Source organism: Anopheles moucheti, chromosome 3 (genome assembly GCF_943734755.1).
Source record: "Anopheles moucheti chromosome 3, idAnoMoucSN_F20_07, whole genome shotgun sequence".
Lineage (NCBI taxonomy): Eukaryota > Metazoa > Arthropoda > Insecta > Diptera > Culicidae > Anopheles > Anopheles moucheti.
Genome location: NC_069141.1, coordinates 23,974,807 through 23,988,620, shown reverse-complemented (window position 1 = coordinate 23,988,620; position 13,814 = coordinate 23,974,807). Strand labels below are relative to the sequence as shown.

General features: G+C 46.2%; 5 protein-coding genes across 8 annotated transcripts; 3 read left to right on the top strand and 2 right to left on the bottom strand.

Moving 5' to 3' along the window:
* Positions 1–311: 311 nt before the first annotated feature.
* Positions 312–1,871, bottom strand: LOC128303959 (L-xylulose reductase). The gene is made up of 3 exons (XM_053041066.1): positions 1,318–1,871; positions 998–1,250; positions 312–928 (listed from the first exon to the last, which is right to left on the bottom strand). Exons 1-3 carry the CDS (start codon positions 1,367–1,369, stop codon positions 505–507), a joined length of 729 nt encoding a protein of 242 aa, XP_052897026.1. The 5' UTR covers positions 1,370–1,871; the 3' UTR covers positions 312–504.
* Positions 1,872–1,957: 86 nt separating this feature from the next.
* LOC128303957 (glutaryl-CoA dehydrogenase, mitochondrial) lies at positions 1,958–3,842 on the top strand. Its single transcript, XM_053041063.1, has 5 exons — positions 1,958–2,082; positions 2,195–2,212; positions 2,441–3,395; positions 3,483–3,643; positions 3,705–3,842. Exons 1-5 carry the CDS (start codon positions 1,995–1,997, stop codon positions 3,767–3,769), a joined length of 1,287 nt encoding a protein of 428 aa, XP_052897023.1. The 5' UTR covers positions 1,958–1,994; the 3' UTR covers positions 3,770–3,842.
* Positions 3,843–4,037: 195 nt separating this feature from the next.
* LOC128300387 (uncharacterized) lies at positions 4,038–5,393 on the top strand. The gene is made up of 2 exons (XM_053036422.1): positions 4,038–4,421; positions 4,489–5,393. The coding sequence occupies exons 1-2, from the start codon at positions 4,187–4,189 to the stop codon at positions 5,187–5,189; spliced, it is 936 nt and encodes a 311-aa protein (XP_052892382.1). The 5' UTR covers positions 4,038–4,186; the 3' UTR covers positions 5,190–5,393.
* LOC128304046 (transcription factor A, mitochondrial) lies at positions 5,341–7,379 on the bottom strand. Of its 2 annotated transcripts, XR_008287402.1 has the most exons (3): positions 7,171–7,379; positions 6,033–7,051; positions 5,341–5,440 (listed from the first exon to the last, which is right to left on the bottom strand). XR_008287402.1 is itself a non-coding variant. In XM_053041169.1 (2 exons), exons 1-2 carry the CDS (start codon positions 7,227–7,229, stop codon positions 6,277–6,279), a joined length of 834 nt encoding a protein of 277 aa, XP_052897129.1. In that variant the 5' UTR covers positions 7,230–7,379; the 3' UTR covers positions 5,866–6,276. The 2 variants fall into 2 exon arrangements, 1 of the variants encoding a protein (XP_052897129.1); XM_053041169.1 differs by lacking the exon at positions 5,341–5,440 and having other exon boundaries at positions 5,866–7,051.
* A 291-nt stretch (positions 7,380–7,670) lies between these two features.
* On the top strand, positions 7,671–13,506 carry LOC128301965 (zinc finger-containing ubiquitin peptidase 1-like). 3 transcript variants are annotated; one of them, XM_053038652.1, is made up of 6 exons: positions 7,671–7,822; positions 9,726–10,068; positions 10,143–11,859; positions 11,931–12,279; positions 12,357–12,568; positions 12,742–13,506. In XM_053038652.1, exons 2-6 carry the CDS (start codon positions 9,746–9,748, stop codon positions 12,784–12,786), a joined length of 2,646 nt encoding a protein of 881 aa, XP_052894612.1. In that variant the 5' UTR covers positions 7,671–7,822; positions 9,726–9,745; the 3' UTR covers positions 12,787–13,506. The 3 variants fall into 3 exon arrangements, with proteins under 3 accessions (XP_052894612.1, XP_052894613.1, XP_052894611.1); XM_053038653.1 differs by lacking the exon at positions 7,671–7,822 and adding an exon at positions 8,097–8,604 and having other exon boundaries at positions 10,152–11,859; XM_053038651.1 differs by lacking the exon at positions 7,671–7,822 and adding an exon at positions 8,097–8,604.
* The last annotated feature ends 308 nt before the right edge of the window (positions 13,507–13,814 follow it).

Here is a 13,814-nt window from a genome sequence, read left to right as displayed (position 1 = left end):
ACACATCACACATCTACTGTACTTAGACGTTTCGTTGATGTAAATCTAATTCGAGACATGGAAACCGTGACCCGAAACTGAATAGGGAAATGATGTGGCGCACAATATACTGAATCAGCTTTGCATTAGAACTAGACGCCAGGCAGCACTTGTTTTCCAGCAAAAATTCTCATTAGATCCGACTGAGAGAGGGAAACACCCAGAATTGCCACAATGAAACAATCATATTTGTGTGTAGCGTTTAGTTGTGTTTAAAAACTCAATACCAAACAGCAATTAGTCATGAAACGTTCTTTCCATTACAACCGCATTACATATATTCATTTTACTATCTTTAGTTATCGTTCTCAATCCAGCTATCGGTAAACCATTTATGCTTTTATTTCGTGAGTTCTCTTACCACATTAGAAAAACAAATGCCACACAATAAATGGAATATTTCAAATGATAAAACATACAAACGCAGTTCCTTGTGGGATATTTTCTTCAGCATCCGATCACCGCTCAATTTCCGGCTAAAAATCCACCCTCAATTGGCAGTGTATGCCCATTGATAAAGCTGGACCGCTCGCTAAGCAAATAAATGATCGGTTCCACCACCTCGTTTACTTCGCCGAACCGTCCGAGTGGGATTTTTGCCTTCAGCGGATCTGCCTTGGCCGGATCGGACCAATTGTCCCGTCCCATACGTGTCAGAATAACGGTCGGATTAACGCTATTGACGCGTATCTTGCGAGGGCCAAGCTCAAGGGCTAGATTTTGCGTCAACCCATCGATGGCCGCCTTCGACATGGAGTAGGCACAGTGCCCGTGAATAGCCTTGATGCCTGCGAGCGACGATACGTTTACGATGCTCGATCCGGGATCCATTTTTGGAGCGAGAATCTGAGCAACGTTAAATGCAGCTTTTACATTTATGTTGAAGGTGCTAAAAGACATAAAAAATAAGCTATGAACGCATCATTCTGCGGACGAAATGTGCGTTATCCTCCCTTACCGATCGTAATCTTCTTCGGTTAGCTCGAGAAAGGGTTTGATAACAGCAACACCGGCATTATTTACCAATCCGTCCACCTTTCCGAGCGGACCTAATGCGGTACGGGTTTGTTTCCAGTCGCTTAGATCGACCTGAATCGTTTCAATCCGTGGACAATCGCCCTTCAATGCTTCCAGCGGTCCTATCGAACGAGACACTGCGATCACCTTTGCACCCGCACGATCCAGGGTACGGCACAGGTCATTCCCGATGCCTAAAAGCGAATGCCAGTCAATTAATTATGAGTTTACCGTCCTCAACATCGTTGCTCGTTTTCCTACCTTGTCCGGCACCTGTTACAACGATAGTTTTACCCTTCACAGAACAATCCATTACGTCTATGTTAATCCAACCCGGACGAAGACGCACAAAGTACTTGTATTGACACTTCAACGAATAGTCCGCGAGCTTGCAGGAACTAATCTTATCAACTTAAATTTAAGTACCCTGCACAGTGGATGCGTTACTTGCTGGAGATTCGCTCTTCTCTCAATAAGGATGCATTGCCAGCATGCTGCAAAGGAACTCGAGCGAATATTGCTTGCGTATGTTGCATTTGCGCACCATGAAATTGCTCGCGCAAAGAAAACAAACTCTCTCGGTTTGCGGAAAAACTCACACCCTTCCTATCCGGGAGGGTGTTATCAGCTGTTAGCTCTAGAAGCTGATAGGAGAACCCACTTGAATGCGTGAGACACTGAATGTTCAACATATATTCACCTCTCAGCCGGACGCATAATAATTCTCTCCCTCAAGGGGGTGAGAATGTTCCAAGCCCTTTTGTGGTTCCGTGGTGTTCTTCGCACTTTACGTCAGTCAGTCTTTCGCGAGCACCGTGCAAAACAGGAAGTCAACAGAGGATCGTCCAACACTGTTGCGATCGGGGTGAAGTGGAATTTACGCACCAACTGTGACCTCATCATACAGCAACTACGTCAGTCGGTATCAAATAACAAAAATGGCCCTTAGATTGTTGTTTGGAAGCAAAGCATTTCAACACAAACCAATCGCCAGTGGACACGGGATCTTTGCACGAATCAGCCGAGGTAAGATCCATTCTCCCTTGGTCACATCGATATCGTGATGCGGGGAATGTGATGTTTTGAATAGTTTTTGTGCGTACGCTTAACTCCATTACCCCTTCTCTCCTCTTTGTAGCGGCGTCTACTGATAAAGGTAAGGCGTAGGAGATCTACCATTCATCTTCGCGTCAAGATCTTGTCGTCGTCAGGCGAGCCTTTCAGATGGGCGCTGTGCGAGAGAAAAAAAAAGAAAACGAAAAGAATCTGCGCGATAAGATAGCCGGGCGGTGTGTCCCATTCGGCTGGAGGTATGTTGCTATGTTTGAGTGGGCAATTAATTCGTTGCTTTCCCATCTTCTTCATTCCCTATCGCACTAATCAGGTCCAACTTTCGACTGGGAGGATCCGCTGAATCTGGAATCACAGCTGAAGGAGGATGAAATCGCTATTCGCGACTCATTCCGGGCGTACTGTGAGGATAAACTCATGTCCCGTGTCATTGAAGCCAACCGGAATGAAGTATTTCATAAGGAAATCATGAAGGAACTCGGTTCGTTCGGTGTGCTAGGTTGCACGATCAAGGGTTACGGGTGTGCCGGTGTTAGCAACGTCGCGTACGGACTGTTGACACGTGAAGTAGAACGAATCGATTCCGGCTACCGGTCTGCTTTCAGTGTACAGAGCTCACTGTGTATGGGCGCTATCAACGACTACGGTACTGATGCACAGAAGGAAAAGTATTTACCTCGTATGGGACGCGGTGAAATTATCGGATGCTTCGGATTGACCGAGCCTAATCACGGCAGTGATCCGTCCGCGATGGAAACACGTGCGGTGCACGATCCTAAGACAAAAACGTACGTGCTTACCGGTAGCAAAACGTGGATCACCAATTCCCCCATCGCGGACCTTTGTATCGTGTGGGGCAAAACGGAGGATGGGAAGGTGCGTGGCTTTATCGTAGATCGGGCGGAAAGTTCCGAAGGTTTAGCAACGCCCCGAATCGAAGGAAAGTTCTCGCTGCGTGCGTCTGCAACGGGCATGATACTGATGGATGAGGTGCGCATTCCGGAGGACAATTTGTTGCCGAACGTGAGCGGCATGCGTGGACCGTTTGGATGTTTGAACAATGCACGGTACGGCATTGCATGGGGTGCGCTTGGTGCAGCGGAATCCTGCCTTAAGGTGGCTCGCGGGTACACGCTGGATAGGAAACAATTCAAAAAGCCACTAGCCGCGAATCAGTTGATGCAGAAAAAGATGGCCGATATGCTGACGGAGATTAGTCTCGGGTTGGCGGCCTGTTTGCACGTCGGGCGTCTAAAAGACCAGAAGCTGTACGTATTCCTGAAACGATAGCAGAGAAAATTGGCGGGTTAAGATTTTTATTTCATAAACCTGTTTTGCTCATTTACTCGATACAGACACACGCCGGAAATGATTTCAATGCTCAAGCGTAACAATGCTGGCAAAGCGTTGGAAATTGCACGTGTAGCACGTGACATGCTCGGTGGAAATGGAATCGCCGATGAGTACCACATTATTCGCCATGTAATGAATCTTGAAGCGGTTAACACCTACGAAGGTAAGCAGAGAAAGTGAGCATTTGTTCAGTTTGCTAAAATTTCATTTCATTTTGTTTCCAGGAACACACGATATCCATGCACTGATCCTTGGACGTGCAATCACCGGACTACAGGCATTTGCTTAGGACACTGTTACTCGCGTTACCCTAAACGCTTGCATTACACTTTTTGTTTGTAAATAAAGCATATTTAATGTTTTCTCCAAGTTTTATTACTTTTAATTAGTGCTACACCAAGTAGAAACGATGGCAAATGTATAATTTTTGAATGGTATTTTGTATTTTGGAAAGCCGGTTCAAATGTTTACATTTTGATCTCCCGTTTGACAGTGGTTGCGAAAAGGCCTTTTCGTTCGTGTCACTACGTTTTTGTCATAATCATAGAACGAAGAAACCAAAATATTCTTTTCCTCTCTGCGTGTTTGTTGCGTTCGGACAAATTTGTGCAGTGAACCACTTCCGTTAACCGGGAAGTAATGTGGGAAGATTTATAGAACGACATGAAATAAAGCTATTTACAAAACAGCCACAGCGTGCAAAGCAATGGACGAAACAGCCGAGATGGTGCAGCAACCGAAAACGCAGGAAGAAATTCTTGCTGCACGGCGTGAAGCGCGGCGAAAGAAGATATTGGAAAACTCCAGCAACAGACTGTCGAAAATTGTAGGCCAAGAAATATCTCCACCTTCACCGAAGCTGACCGATACAGTGGTAGACGAAAGTACCAGTACAACAAGCTCGGACAATTTAAGCTACGAAACGTTTGCCGTAGATGATGGTAAGTATCGCACAATTGCATGACGTAGCATTACAATTGGGTTTACATCTTGTTTGTTTCTCCGTAGAAAACACCTCAGATTCTTCGTACGGCGTTTATCCTGATCCTATGGATGAACGGCTAGAGTACATTAGCCCACAAGTTCAAGCACTTCTGGCAAATTCCGGGTTAAACGATGATTCCTTTTTAAATGCGATGAGTGGCGGACCTGGCGGGTTCGGCGGTTCTAACACTAATGGCGATATTTTCCAACTGCTGAACACACTCAACCAAGCACAATCGAATGGAGGACTTTTTGGTGCCGGTATGGGAAACGCAACTGCAACGCAGCGAACATCCGCCACAAGCCAAACTACCTCCGCCGAACGCAACAATTCCTGGTACGCAAGAGCGTTTCGTAGCAAAATTCATCTCGTACTTGCATCGATCGTCACCTATCTGCTGTTTGCTACCGGAAACGATGCGTATATCGGTAGCAACGTGTTCCTACCCTTGCTGGGCTGGGAATTGATCGAGCTGCTAACGGTCGGCACATCGGAACCGGCCAACGGGCAGATGCTGCTCAGCATGGTCTTTATGCTCGGTGGCGTACCGATGAAAACGTCCCAAACCATCCTAAAGGTGATGAACACGTTCAACAAGGTGTTTAAGGATGTTGCCTTCTTTATGTTCTTTTTTGTGCTTACCCACCTGCTGTGGAGTACGTTATGGTTGAGCATCGAGCTACGTTATGTGCTAGGTTACGATCAGCTCGTAGCACCCTCGTAGTGGTGCGGATTCCAAGCGTTCTTTTTCTTTTGGGCCTCTTTAAAATGAGGAGAGGAGAAAACAAACATATGCTTCGGGAAGGGAATAAACGTCTTTAATGTTTCACTTGTCCATTCTAAATGTAGCTGCTGCCATTGTTTTGTCTAATCGTAAACTAGCAACTGTTTCTCTTTTTTAATACTACCATTTTATCTCGTCGAAAAACTGCTCCCAATCTGGTAGAAGCATACCAGTGATGAAAAGTGCGAAAACTGAAGGAAAAAAAGTGTAAAACGAAAGCGTTACATAAAATAAAAGACAGTCAGTTTCTTCTTACACTACATTCTGTAATAGATAAAACGGTCAAACCCTTGTTAGTCGTTATCTTGGTTATAACAGAGGCATAATTTCCAATGAATCACATGCTGTATTAATAGTTAGACCAACTCATCGTAATGTTAACATGTCACAGTACACACTTCGCGTCAGACACAAATGAAGAGCATAAGCGAAAAGATAATTTCGGAAGCGAAAAAACATACTGCCAATTTTCTTCTTCAGTTACTAATCGTTAGCTTTATGATGTCTATCTTAAGTCGTTAGGAAGATGTTTTCCATCTAAATACGCGAACATCAGAGTTAAATGGCAATATAGAAATGTGAAACATAAAGTTCGTAGCAAAATATAAATCACAAAAGAAAAACAAAATGCAATCAAACAAAGGTTGCGGCAACAGGAACATGGATTGGTTTAACATGGGCACACGTAAAACCAGTACGACAAGGCTAGCAACAAAGCCCGGTCTTCCATGCACCGCAACCAGTGTCAGAATTTAAAGATCGATTTCAGCTTGTTCACTATACCCTTCTGTTCAGCTTGCTGCTGTGATTCCTGTGAGGAAACCTTGGTGGATGCCGACGGTGGAAAGGATCGTTCACTCGTGTCCCTACTCGCCTGAGGATGGTTTTGGTCATTCGATACAATGTTTTGCTTTGGTTCGACCTCCTTGTTTTCGATGGTACTTGTAGCATGGTTGAATGCATGCTCGTTGCTGCTATTACCGCTACTACTAATGCTATCCCCAGTCAAAGCGGGACACCCGAATTCCTATGGACGAGCCGTGGTGGAGGTTGGTGATTTTTTCTGCTTCCGAGCAGCGGTTGGGTTACTTTCGAGCATCGGAATACCACCCTTCTTCGCCATCGAAGATGCTCGCGATGGTGGTAGCAGAACGTTCTTCTTCCGAACCGCTTCCACATTTTCCGACGACATCATTTTGTCCTCCCATTTCTTCATCTCCTCCTGGTATCGCTTCATACCGTCTTCGGCTTCCTTGTTGTAAGGTTCTTTTTCCGCATCGGACAACCGTTTCCATTGTAGACCTAGATTTTTCATATGCATTTGATTGTCCTCCTTCGACAGTTTGTGAATGGGTTTGTTTTGTAGACAGAACAGAAAAAATCCATTCATTGGCCGTTTCGGACGACCCAATTCCTTCAGCAGGCGTTTTTGTTCGCGTTTGATTTTTTCTTCATTGCGCTGCTGTCGTTCGAGCTTGATCTCCTCCTTCTGAACGTCGGTTAGCTGGCTGAGATACTTTGCATTCTTCTGCAGCCAAACCGCCTGTTCGCGTTTGTACTCCTCCTCGTACTTTGTCTTGGAGGCCTGATCGAGCGAATGCCACTTGACTGCGGCTAGCTTCGATATTTCCGTCGGGGAAGCTTTTGGATTAGCGCTGGCCAGTGAAGATCGAACACCCTGCACGTATCTTATGTAAGGGTTGACGGGACGTTTGGGTTTTACCGGGACAGTTTCGGCAAAGTTTAGGGAAGTCGTGATATGCAAACCGGAACATTGTGTCGATGCAAGTTGACCAGTTTGCCTGAAAGGAAAGAGCGTTCAGATGCATTGAAAAAAAGCTGTACCTCCCAGGGAGTATGGCGTACGTAACCTTGTCTGCAGCGTCAAAGCAAGGAACCCCATAAGAACAAGCAAACTTACCACGAGGAAAGCAGCAAACGTGGACTGTACAACAGTCTTGCCAGTGTGTTAAACTGCATTTTGCTTCTGGAAGTACAAATCGCTCGTAAAAGAAGTCTAATTTAAAGCAAAATAAAACTTTATCGCCGCGTTTCTACGACAGGCTTGCTTCTTCTGACGTTGCCAATTTGACAATAGTGATTTGTTTACTTTATATGCGCGCTTCTTTTTGTAGCTCAAATGTCAACGTGAGATTTCTTGGACTCGTACAAATTAAGGAAGCATAACGAATAATATCTGTAGATATTTGCGGGTATTGAAATATGGACGAATAGTCCGCGTAATTTCATGTCGCTATCTTGCTGATGTTTTTGCAAACTGCCGCCATTTGTCCATTTTCGAAACGTATCCTTCCGTTTCGAAACGCCTCGCGAGTGTGTGCGTGAAAGCCCTTTTGGTGACTTTTGCAGGTCCTGTCAGCGCTTACGTAACGTTGTTGACATCGCGCGCGTCCAGCCAAAGCAGCTGAGCAGGGATACAAAGGGCGCCGCACGTAACGAGGTCGCAAGGAGCATAAATATGCTCCATTCATGATCGGAGAGAATCTCCCCTTCTGCTGCTCCCCTTTTTATAAACCTACACAGCACCAAATCGTTCGTTGGAGTCCTTGGCGGTGAGTATATCGGGTACACTCTCCAACTGTACATACATATGTATGCGCACACTGATGAAACAAAAAATCCATTTCCAAAAGACCGGCCCCGGTGAGAGAGAGTACAATGTCGCCCTTTTAATGCCGATAGGCCTTCTCCTTGGTAGACGTAAAAGTGGGACAAACTCGTCCGTTATTGCGGTGGAACCCGAAAGTACAAAAGAGAAAGGCTTCTACATCCGCCTGCCTGCTGCGATGCTTCGTCTTCCGCTCTAACCAGACGGGTCGAGAAAAAAGGAAACTAAAAAGGAACAAAAAAAAAGCCGTGAAGCAAAATTCTGCAGTAGTGCTTTTCTTCCTGTCGTAAACGGAACGGCCGTGCGTTATATCGCGACGTTCGATATCGTACTGGTCGGGAATGTGGACGGAATGTAGGCTCCTTTAGTTGGGGTGCAGGTTCGTGTCCTGCAAAACGGGAACCGATTGCCATTACTCTTGGGCCGTCTAGGAAACGGCACCAAACACACAGTGAAACAGTTGTAAGGACAGTCGTAAGAAGCCATATTGCCATTTCCGTTCCTTCTCCAGCCATCGGCCAATTGTCAGAAAGGACACGGAAGACGACACTTGCTGCAGCATACTCAGGAAGCGCCACGCGAAACATCCGCCACGGGAGTGACGAAAAGGGAATGATTCGTTGAGGAAGTTCATCCTCGTACATCTTGGACCATCGTTAACCATCGGACCAATAAGGTGTCCATATTAGCAATTTGCTAATGCAGTCAAAGTTCTACTTAAAGAATGTAAGTTGTGCTTGGCATCTAGGATCAAACCGACACACCAACCGCCTGTGGTGCTTTCCTTTTTTCTTCCTATCCGTGGCTTCAATTACCTTTCATCGAACGCAGGTTTCGAAGGACCCCCACATCATATTAAGGCCATTGACTGTGTGTGATGAACCATTGCTAGGACTGTCAAAAGGACATGCAAAGAGAGTGACTCGGGAGTGTGCGTGTGTGCGCGCGTGTGATGGGACGATTCGGTGCCCCAGTTCTGCGAGTATCTATTCTTAAAGAGCCATTCTAATTGATTTTTCTTGCGTCGCTTTTAAAGAAGCTGTACCGTGTGTGATACTGCCCCACAATATGCCAAGATAGTGGAGAAAACAGTGAAAGTATACTCCGCTCGAATAAGCATTCTTTCGCAACGCAACCATCGACCTGACCTGCAGTGGCAGTAACCTCTTCCACCGCATTGCTCTATTCTGTTCCATAAATCAATACCAGCGAGTGTGTGTTGGGTAAGGGTATCGCATCGTCGTTTTGCGAGGAGGTCCTTGCTGTGCTTTTGTTATGCGCCCTCCGCCCTGTTTATGCTGCTCGTTTGGCCGATTGGCCGCTGTTCTCTGCGAGTTGTTTTGTGTTGGTAGGAAACAGCATGGATTCGCATGCAGCACGCGGTTTCGGACCGTCCCCATGTGTTAGCGAGTAGAATTTTAAGTTTTGTTCGGCGATTGGTCGTCCGCACGTCGAAGATGAACCGGGCGCAAGAAGGTTCTGGGGTGTTTCGACACGCTAGCGACATGCAAATGCAAACCAATTTCGGTAAGCATCGGAATTGTGGCGCTTTTATGTAATCAGACAAGAAATTGATAAGTCGAACCTTCATCCGCACATCCGTGTTCGAAGGATACGTAGTGTTCAAACCATTATCTTTCACGTTATCGTGCATCGGTGTGCTGTTGCTCTCGCCGTACCACATAAAAGAATCTATTTTTGACCTTAAGGGCTTTTCGGATATGGAAACAACCGAACCGCACTTGATCGGAAGTGTTTTTCATTGATTTATAACAAACCCCTTTTCCAGTGGCTAGGCTTGGCTGACGAGTGGCTCATTAGAATTAATTTGCTTTGCTACCCCACAGAGTACCACTGTCAGTGAACGATGGCTTCGCAGAATGGGCGCGAATCCAAGGATGGTCTCACGCAGGGAGGCAAAAGTGGTTCCTCCGCTAACGGTGCACCGCAACAAGGACAGCAACAGCAACAGCAGGAGCATTCGTGTGAAATTTGCGGCATGTCCGGTCTGTCGGATGACGCGATGCGTGACCATACGCGGCAATACCACGTGGAGGGAAGTCCACAGTGTCCGTTCTGTGGGTTGTCCGGTGCACCGGAAGAACTGCTGTTCCATGTGAACCAAGCTCACCTAGACTACCTTACACCCGAGAATGAACTGATGAGCTTCATCGACGATCAAACACCAAGGTAATGCCTGCACTTGATCGGTGCTCGGCAACCGATCAAATTTACAATGGAAAATACATTAATACACTTCTAAGCTTTTGCAGTGTCGACGGTGATTCAGATTCCATCTCCGACTGCCGTGGTTTATCGCCCTCGATTACATCCGAGCTGCTGACACCGATGTCATCTAGTGGAATGAAGGCGGGTTTCAATGGCAGTACCACCACCACCATCACCACCACTACCAGCAGCAGCAATAGTGGCCACGGTATGATGCTAACCAGCGGTAGTGGAAGTTTCACCACCATTTCGTCCAATACGGGAAGCTACAGCAATCATCAGCAGGCATCTTCCCATCAACCGGGTTTGACACAAACGCATCACAACGGTACCAATGGTGCGCCGTTGATAGGGAAGATGATTGGAAGCTCGTTGACCGCTGCTAGTAGTAGCTGCATGAGTAGCAGCCGATCGAGTTTGGGAAGTAGTAGCACTAATCTATGTAACGGATTACCGAACGGTACCACATCGGCGGGGCACAGTTCGAATGGTAAATCTACCAACCAACACTACCACTTCCCCGACGTTACGAACGCATCCGGTAGTAATGGTAGTATTGCTGGTGAAACACACACAAATGGTGCGGCAGCAACTGGCGGAACTAGCGGACCTGTGATGAATGGTGGTGGTGCTGGCTGTACCACACCAGCTGGTGCCGGTGCTGGTGGTCAAGGTTCCCCGCTAAGATCACAGCTAGGATTGAAGCTTAAGTCACACAAACCGAACTCCTTTAGCATCGCAGCAACCGGCACGGAAGTGGCGAATGGTGGACCGGAAGTGAAAGGAGCCGGTGCGATTTGTCCAGCCACCATGACGATTACAACGACGGCCACCACGATCACAACGAAACAAGCGAGTCCTCTGCAGTGTTTGCTGTGCCCATATACTTCCGACAACCCGACGGTGTTAGAGGAACACATCAACCGCTCACACTTCGATCCGCTCAGTCCGAGTGTGAATGGAGCGGGTGGTGGTGGTGGCCCGGGTGGCGGTGGAGCAGCAGGTGGAAGTGGGCAACACGTGGACACGCTCAGTGTTCTACAGTGTCCCATCTGCAATCGAACGTTTGAGTCGGGTTCGGATCTGGAACTGCACGTAAACATCGAACATCGGGATATTTTAAGTCCCGCCAAGGCAGACAGTGGTCGGGCTACGAACGGGACACCGTCCGGTGCTGCGGCACACAATGGTAGTTATGGCGGTGGTAGCAGTAGCCTCTGTCCGGTGTGTGGCATTTCGTTCGATCACATGAAAACCCAGGACATGGAATACCACATCGAGAAACACTTTTCGAAAAGCCCACAAAATCCGTACCAAGGTGGCGCTGTTGGTGGCGGGGGTGGTAATCATCCTTCGGGTGTAGCGGTGGATCTAGAAAAGCAGGCGCAAAAGTTACGCGAACAGCGTGAGTTTGAAATGTTGCGCGCTCAGTACGGTATGGATGATCAGGGTAATTTCCGCGAGCAATCGGCAGCCGCTATGCAGCGGGCAGTGTATGCTGGTGAGATGAGTGTGGCTGATTACTACGAGCGGCAGGTCGGATTGCGGGCAGCTGAATCTCATGGCGTAGATGATGGTTCGTCTTGCACGAAATCGGTGTCACCGCGTGTACTGTCGCTGTCATCCTCTGCACCAAACGTGATCAAAACGTACGTCTGTTCGAGCGTAGATCACTATGCGTCTAGCTACGGCGATAAAGGATGGGGCTGTGGCTATCGGAACTTGCAGATGATACTCTCCTCTTTGCTGCAGGTAAGTTAGTCGACGTATAGAAATATCTGCCCGTGGCTAATGAAACATATGACTTCATATCCAAATTGCAGAACACCTCGTACAACGAAGCTCTATACTCTGCCTGGGGATCACATGGGCCGGCACGAACGGCTATGCCCAGCATTTCTCGGTTGCAACGTATGGTAGAGGCAGCCTGGGCACAAGGTTTCGATATTCAAGGTTCGGAACAACTTGGTTGTAAGCTTTATAATACACGCAAATGGATTGGTGCAACGGAAATCGTGACCGTTCTGTCGTGGTTACGCATCCGGTGTGAATTGGTCGATTTTCACCGGCCCACGTCAGCTGATGGGCGCCATCCGGAGCTGTTTAACTGGGTGCTGCGCTATTTCGAGGAACCGCGCATACATACGCCTCCGTTGTACCTGCAGCACCAAGGTAAAGCTTCTAATCATCATATACCTTGTGTTGGATATTAATCTTCAATGTATTTTTGAATTGTTCAATTAATTTAGGTCACTCACGCACAATAATAGGGATCGAACAGCGTACATCTGGTTTGTCTTTGCTGGTACTCGATCCAAGCCACGGTCCTCGACAAGTTGCAGCACTCGGCTCGTCACAAGATTCGTTACGCTTGATACGCAAAAACTCTACGGCGATGCGTGCTCCACAATACCAAGTCGTGGCAGTCAAGGGGCTGATCGACACCGAGGATCAGTATCAGGTGAGTGGAACAGTGAAAAAATTCAGTTTATTTCATTTTGGCAATTTTCGTAGCAAAACTGCAATCAAATTTTTTTTATTTGTTTGATAATATTCATAGCTTGAAGATGTAGAACGTTTTGGCATATAAATTATTGCAATAAATAAGAGACAAAACTAATTCTCTTTCCCCAGGCTAGTAAAGTGTTGAAATCATTACGAATCCCCCCTGACCGTTGACGAGCTTCGCTGTGCTTCCGGTCAGTTCGTCCTAGAGCAGCAGCAGCACAACGTTTTAATAACTCCCAAGCACTACTGATAATAATGTCTACCTTCAAAAGGAACTGCACGCGCAGCATAAAGAAGTGATCGAAACCTTTTAGTTTTTTTTTGATAATAATCCTTACTAGAAGCTTATTCGTTTTAAATGCAAGCGACGAAAATTGCACCGTAAACTTAAACAATGCACACAGCAAAGCTAACAGGAATGCATTAGTATAAGCCCAATACAATAGAAAATGCGCTACGTTTAAAAAACAGTACACACTATCATTGCGGCAATTTTTGGAGTGTTCTTCTTGTGCTATATTGTTTTGAGCAACAAAAGAGTCGGTAAACGTCTGTGTACAGGGAATCACGTGGAATTACTTTCGAATGCCCTTGGCGCCTCTAAAAACTGAAAAAAAAAACAAACTAGAAACATGCTGAAACATGCTAAACTATTTTGCGGGATCTTAGCGTAGTTGAGAAATTGAATAATATTTTTATGGGCGTAAATGTTAGTTTTTCTACATTCTTCTGTTTATCTTATTTGGTTCTTCGATCTTTGAAGTGTTTACCATGCCTAATGAGTCCCCTCGGCACTCGACTATGACTTATCTACGAGTAATCAAACGGGTGTGATCTTCAGTCATTTACGATCGACCATTTTATTTAACCGAGCCTGGTGATCGATCGAATTAGGGAAAGGTTTTCTGTTGAAAGAATTATTGAAATTGAAATTATTGAAGTGTAATTATTGAAAGTATATTGTTATAAGCCTCGGTTCTGTAGGTTCTGTGTTTTAAGTTAGTTAAGTAAGCTTTAACTGAGAATAGCGTAATTTGCTCAAGGAAACATAAAATATAGCAATTTATTGAAAAAAAACTATGTTTGCTCGTGCGTCTCTCAGCACAACAACCGGTCCATCTATATCGTTTCGTTCATTGGTCCTGCAAAATAATTATCGGTAAAATCGGGTTCAGATACGATGTGATGTTATTATGCCA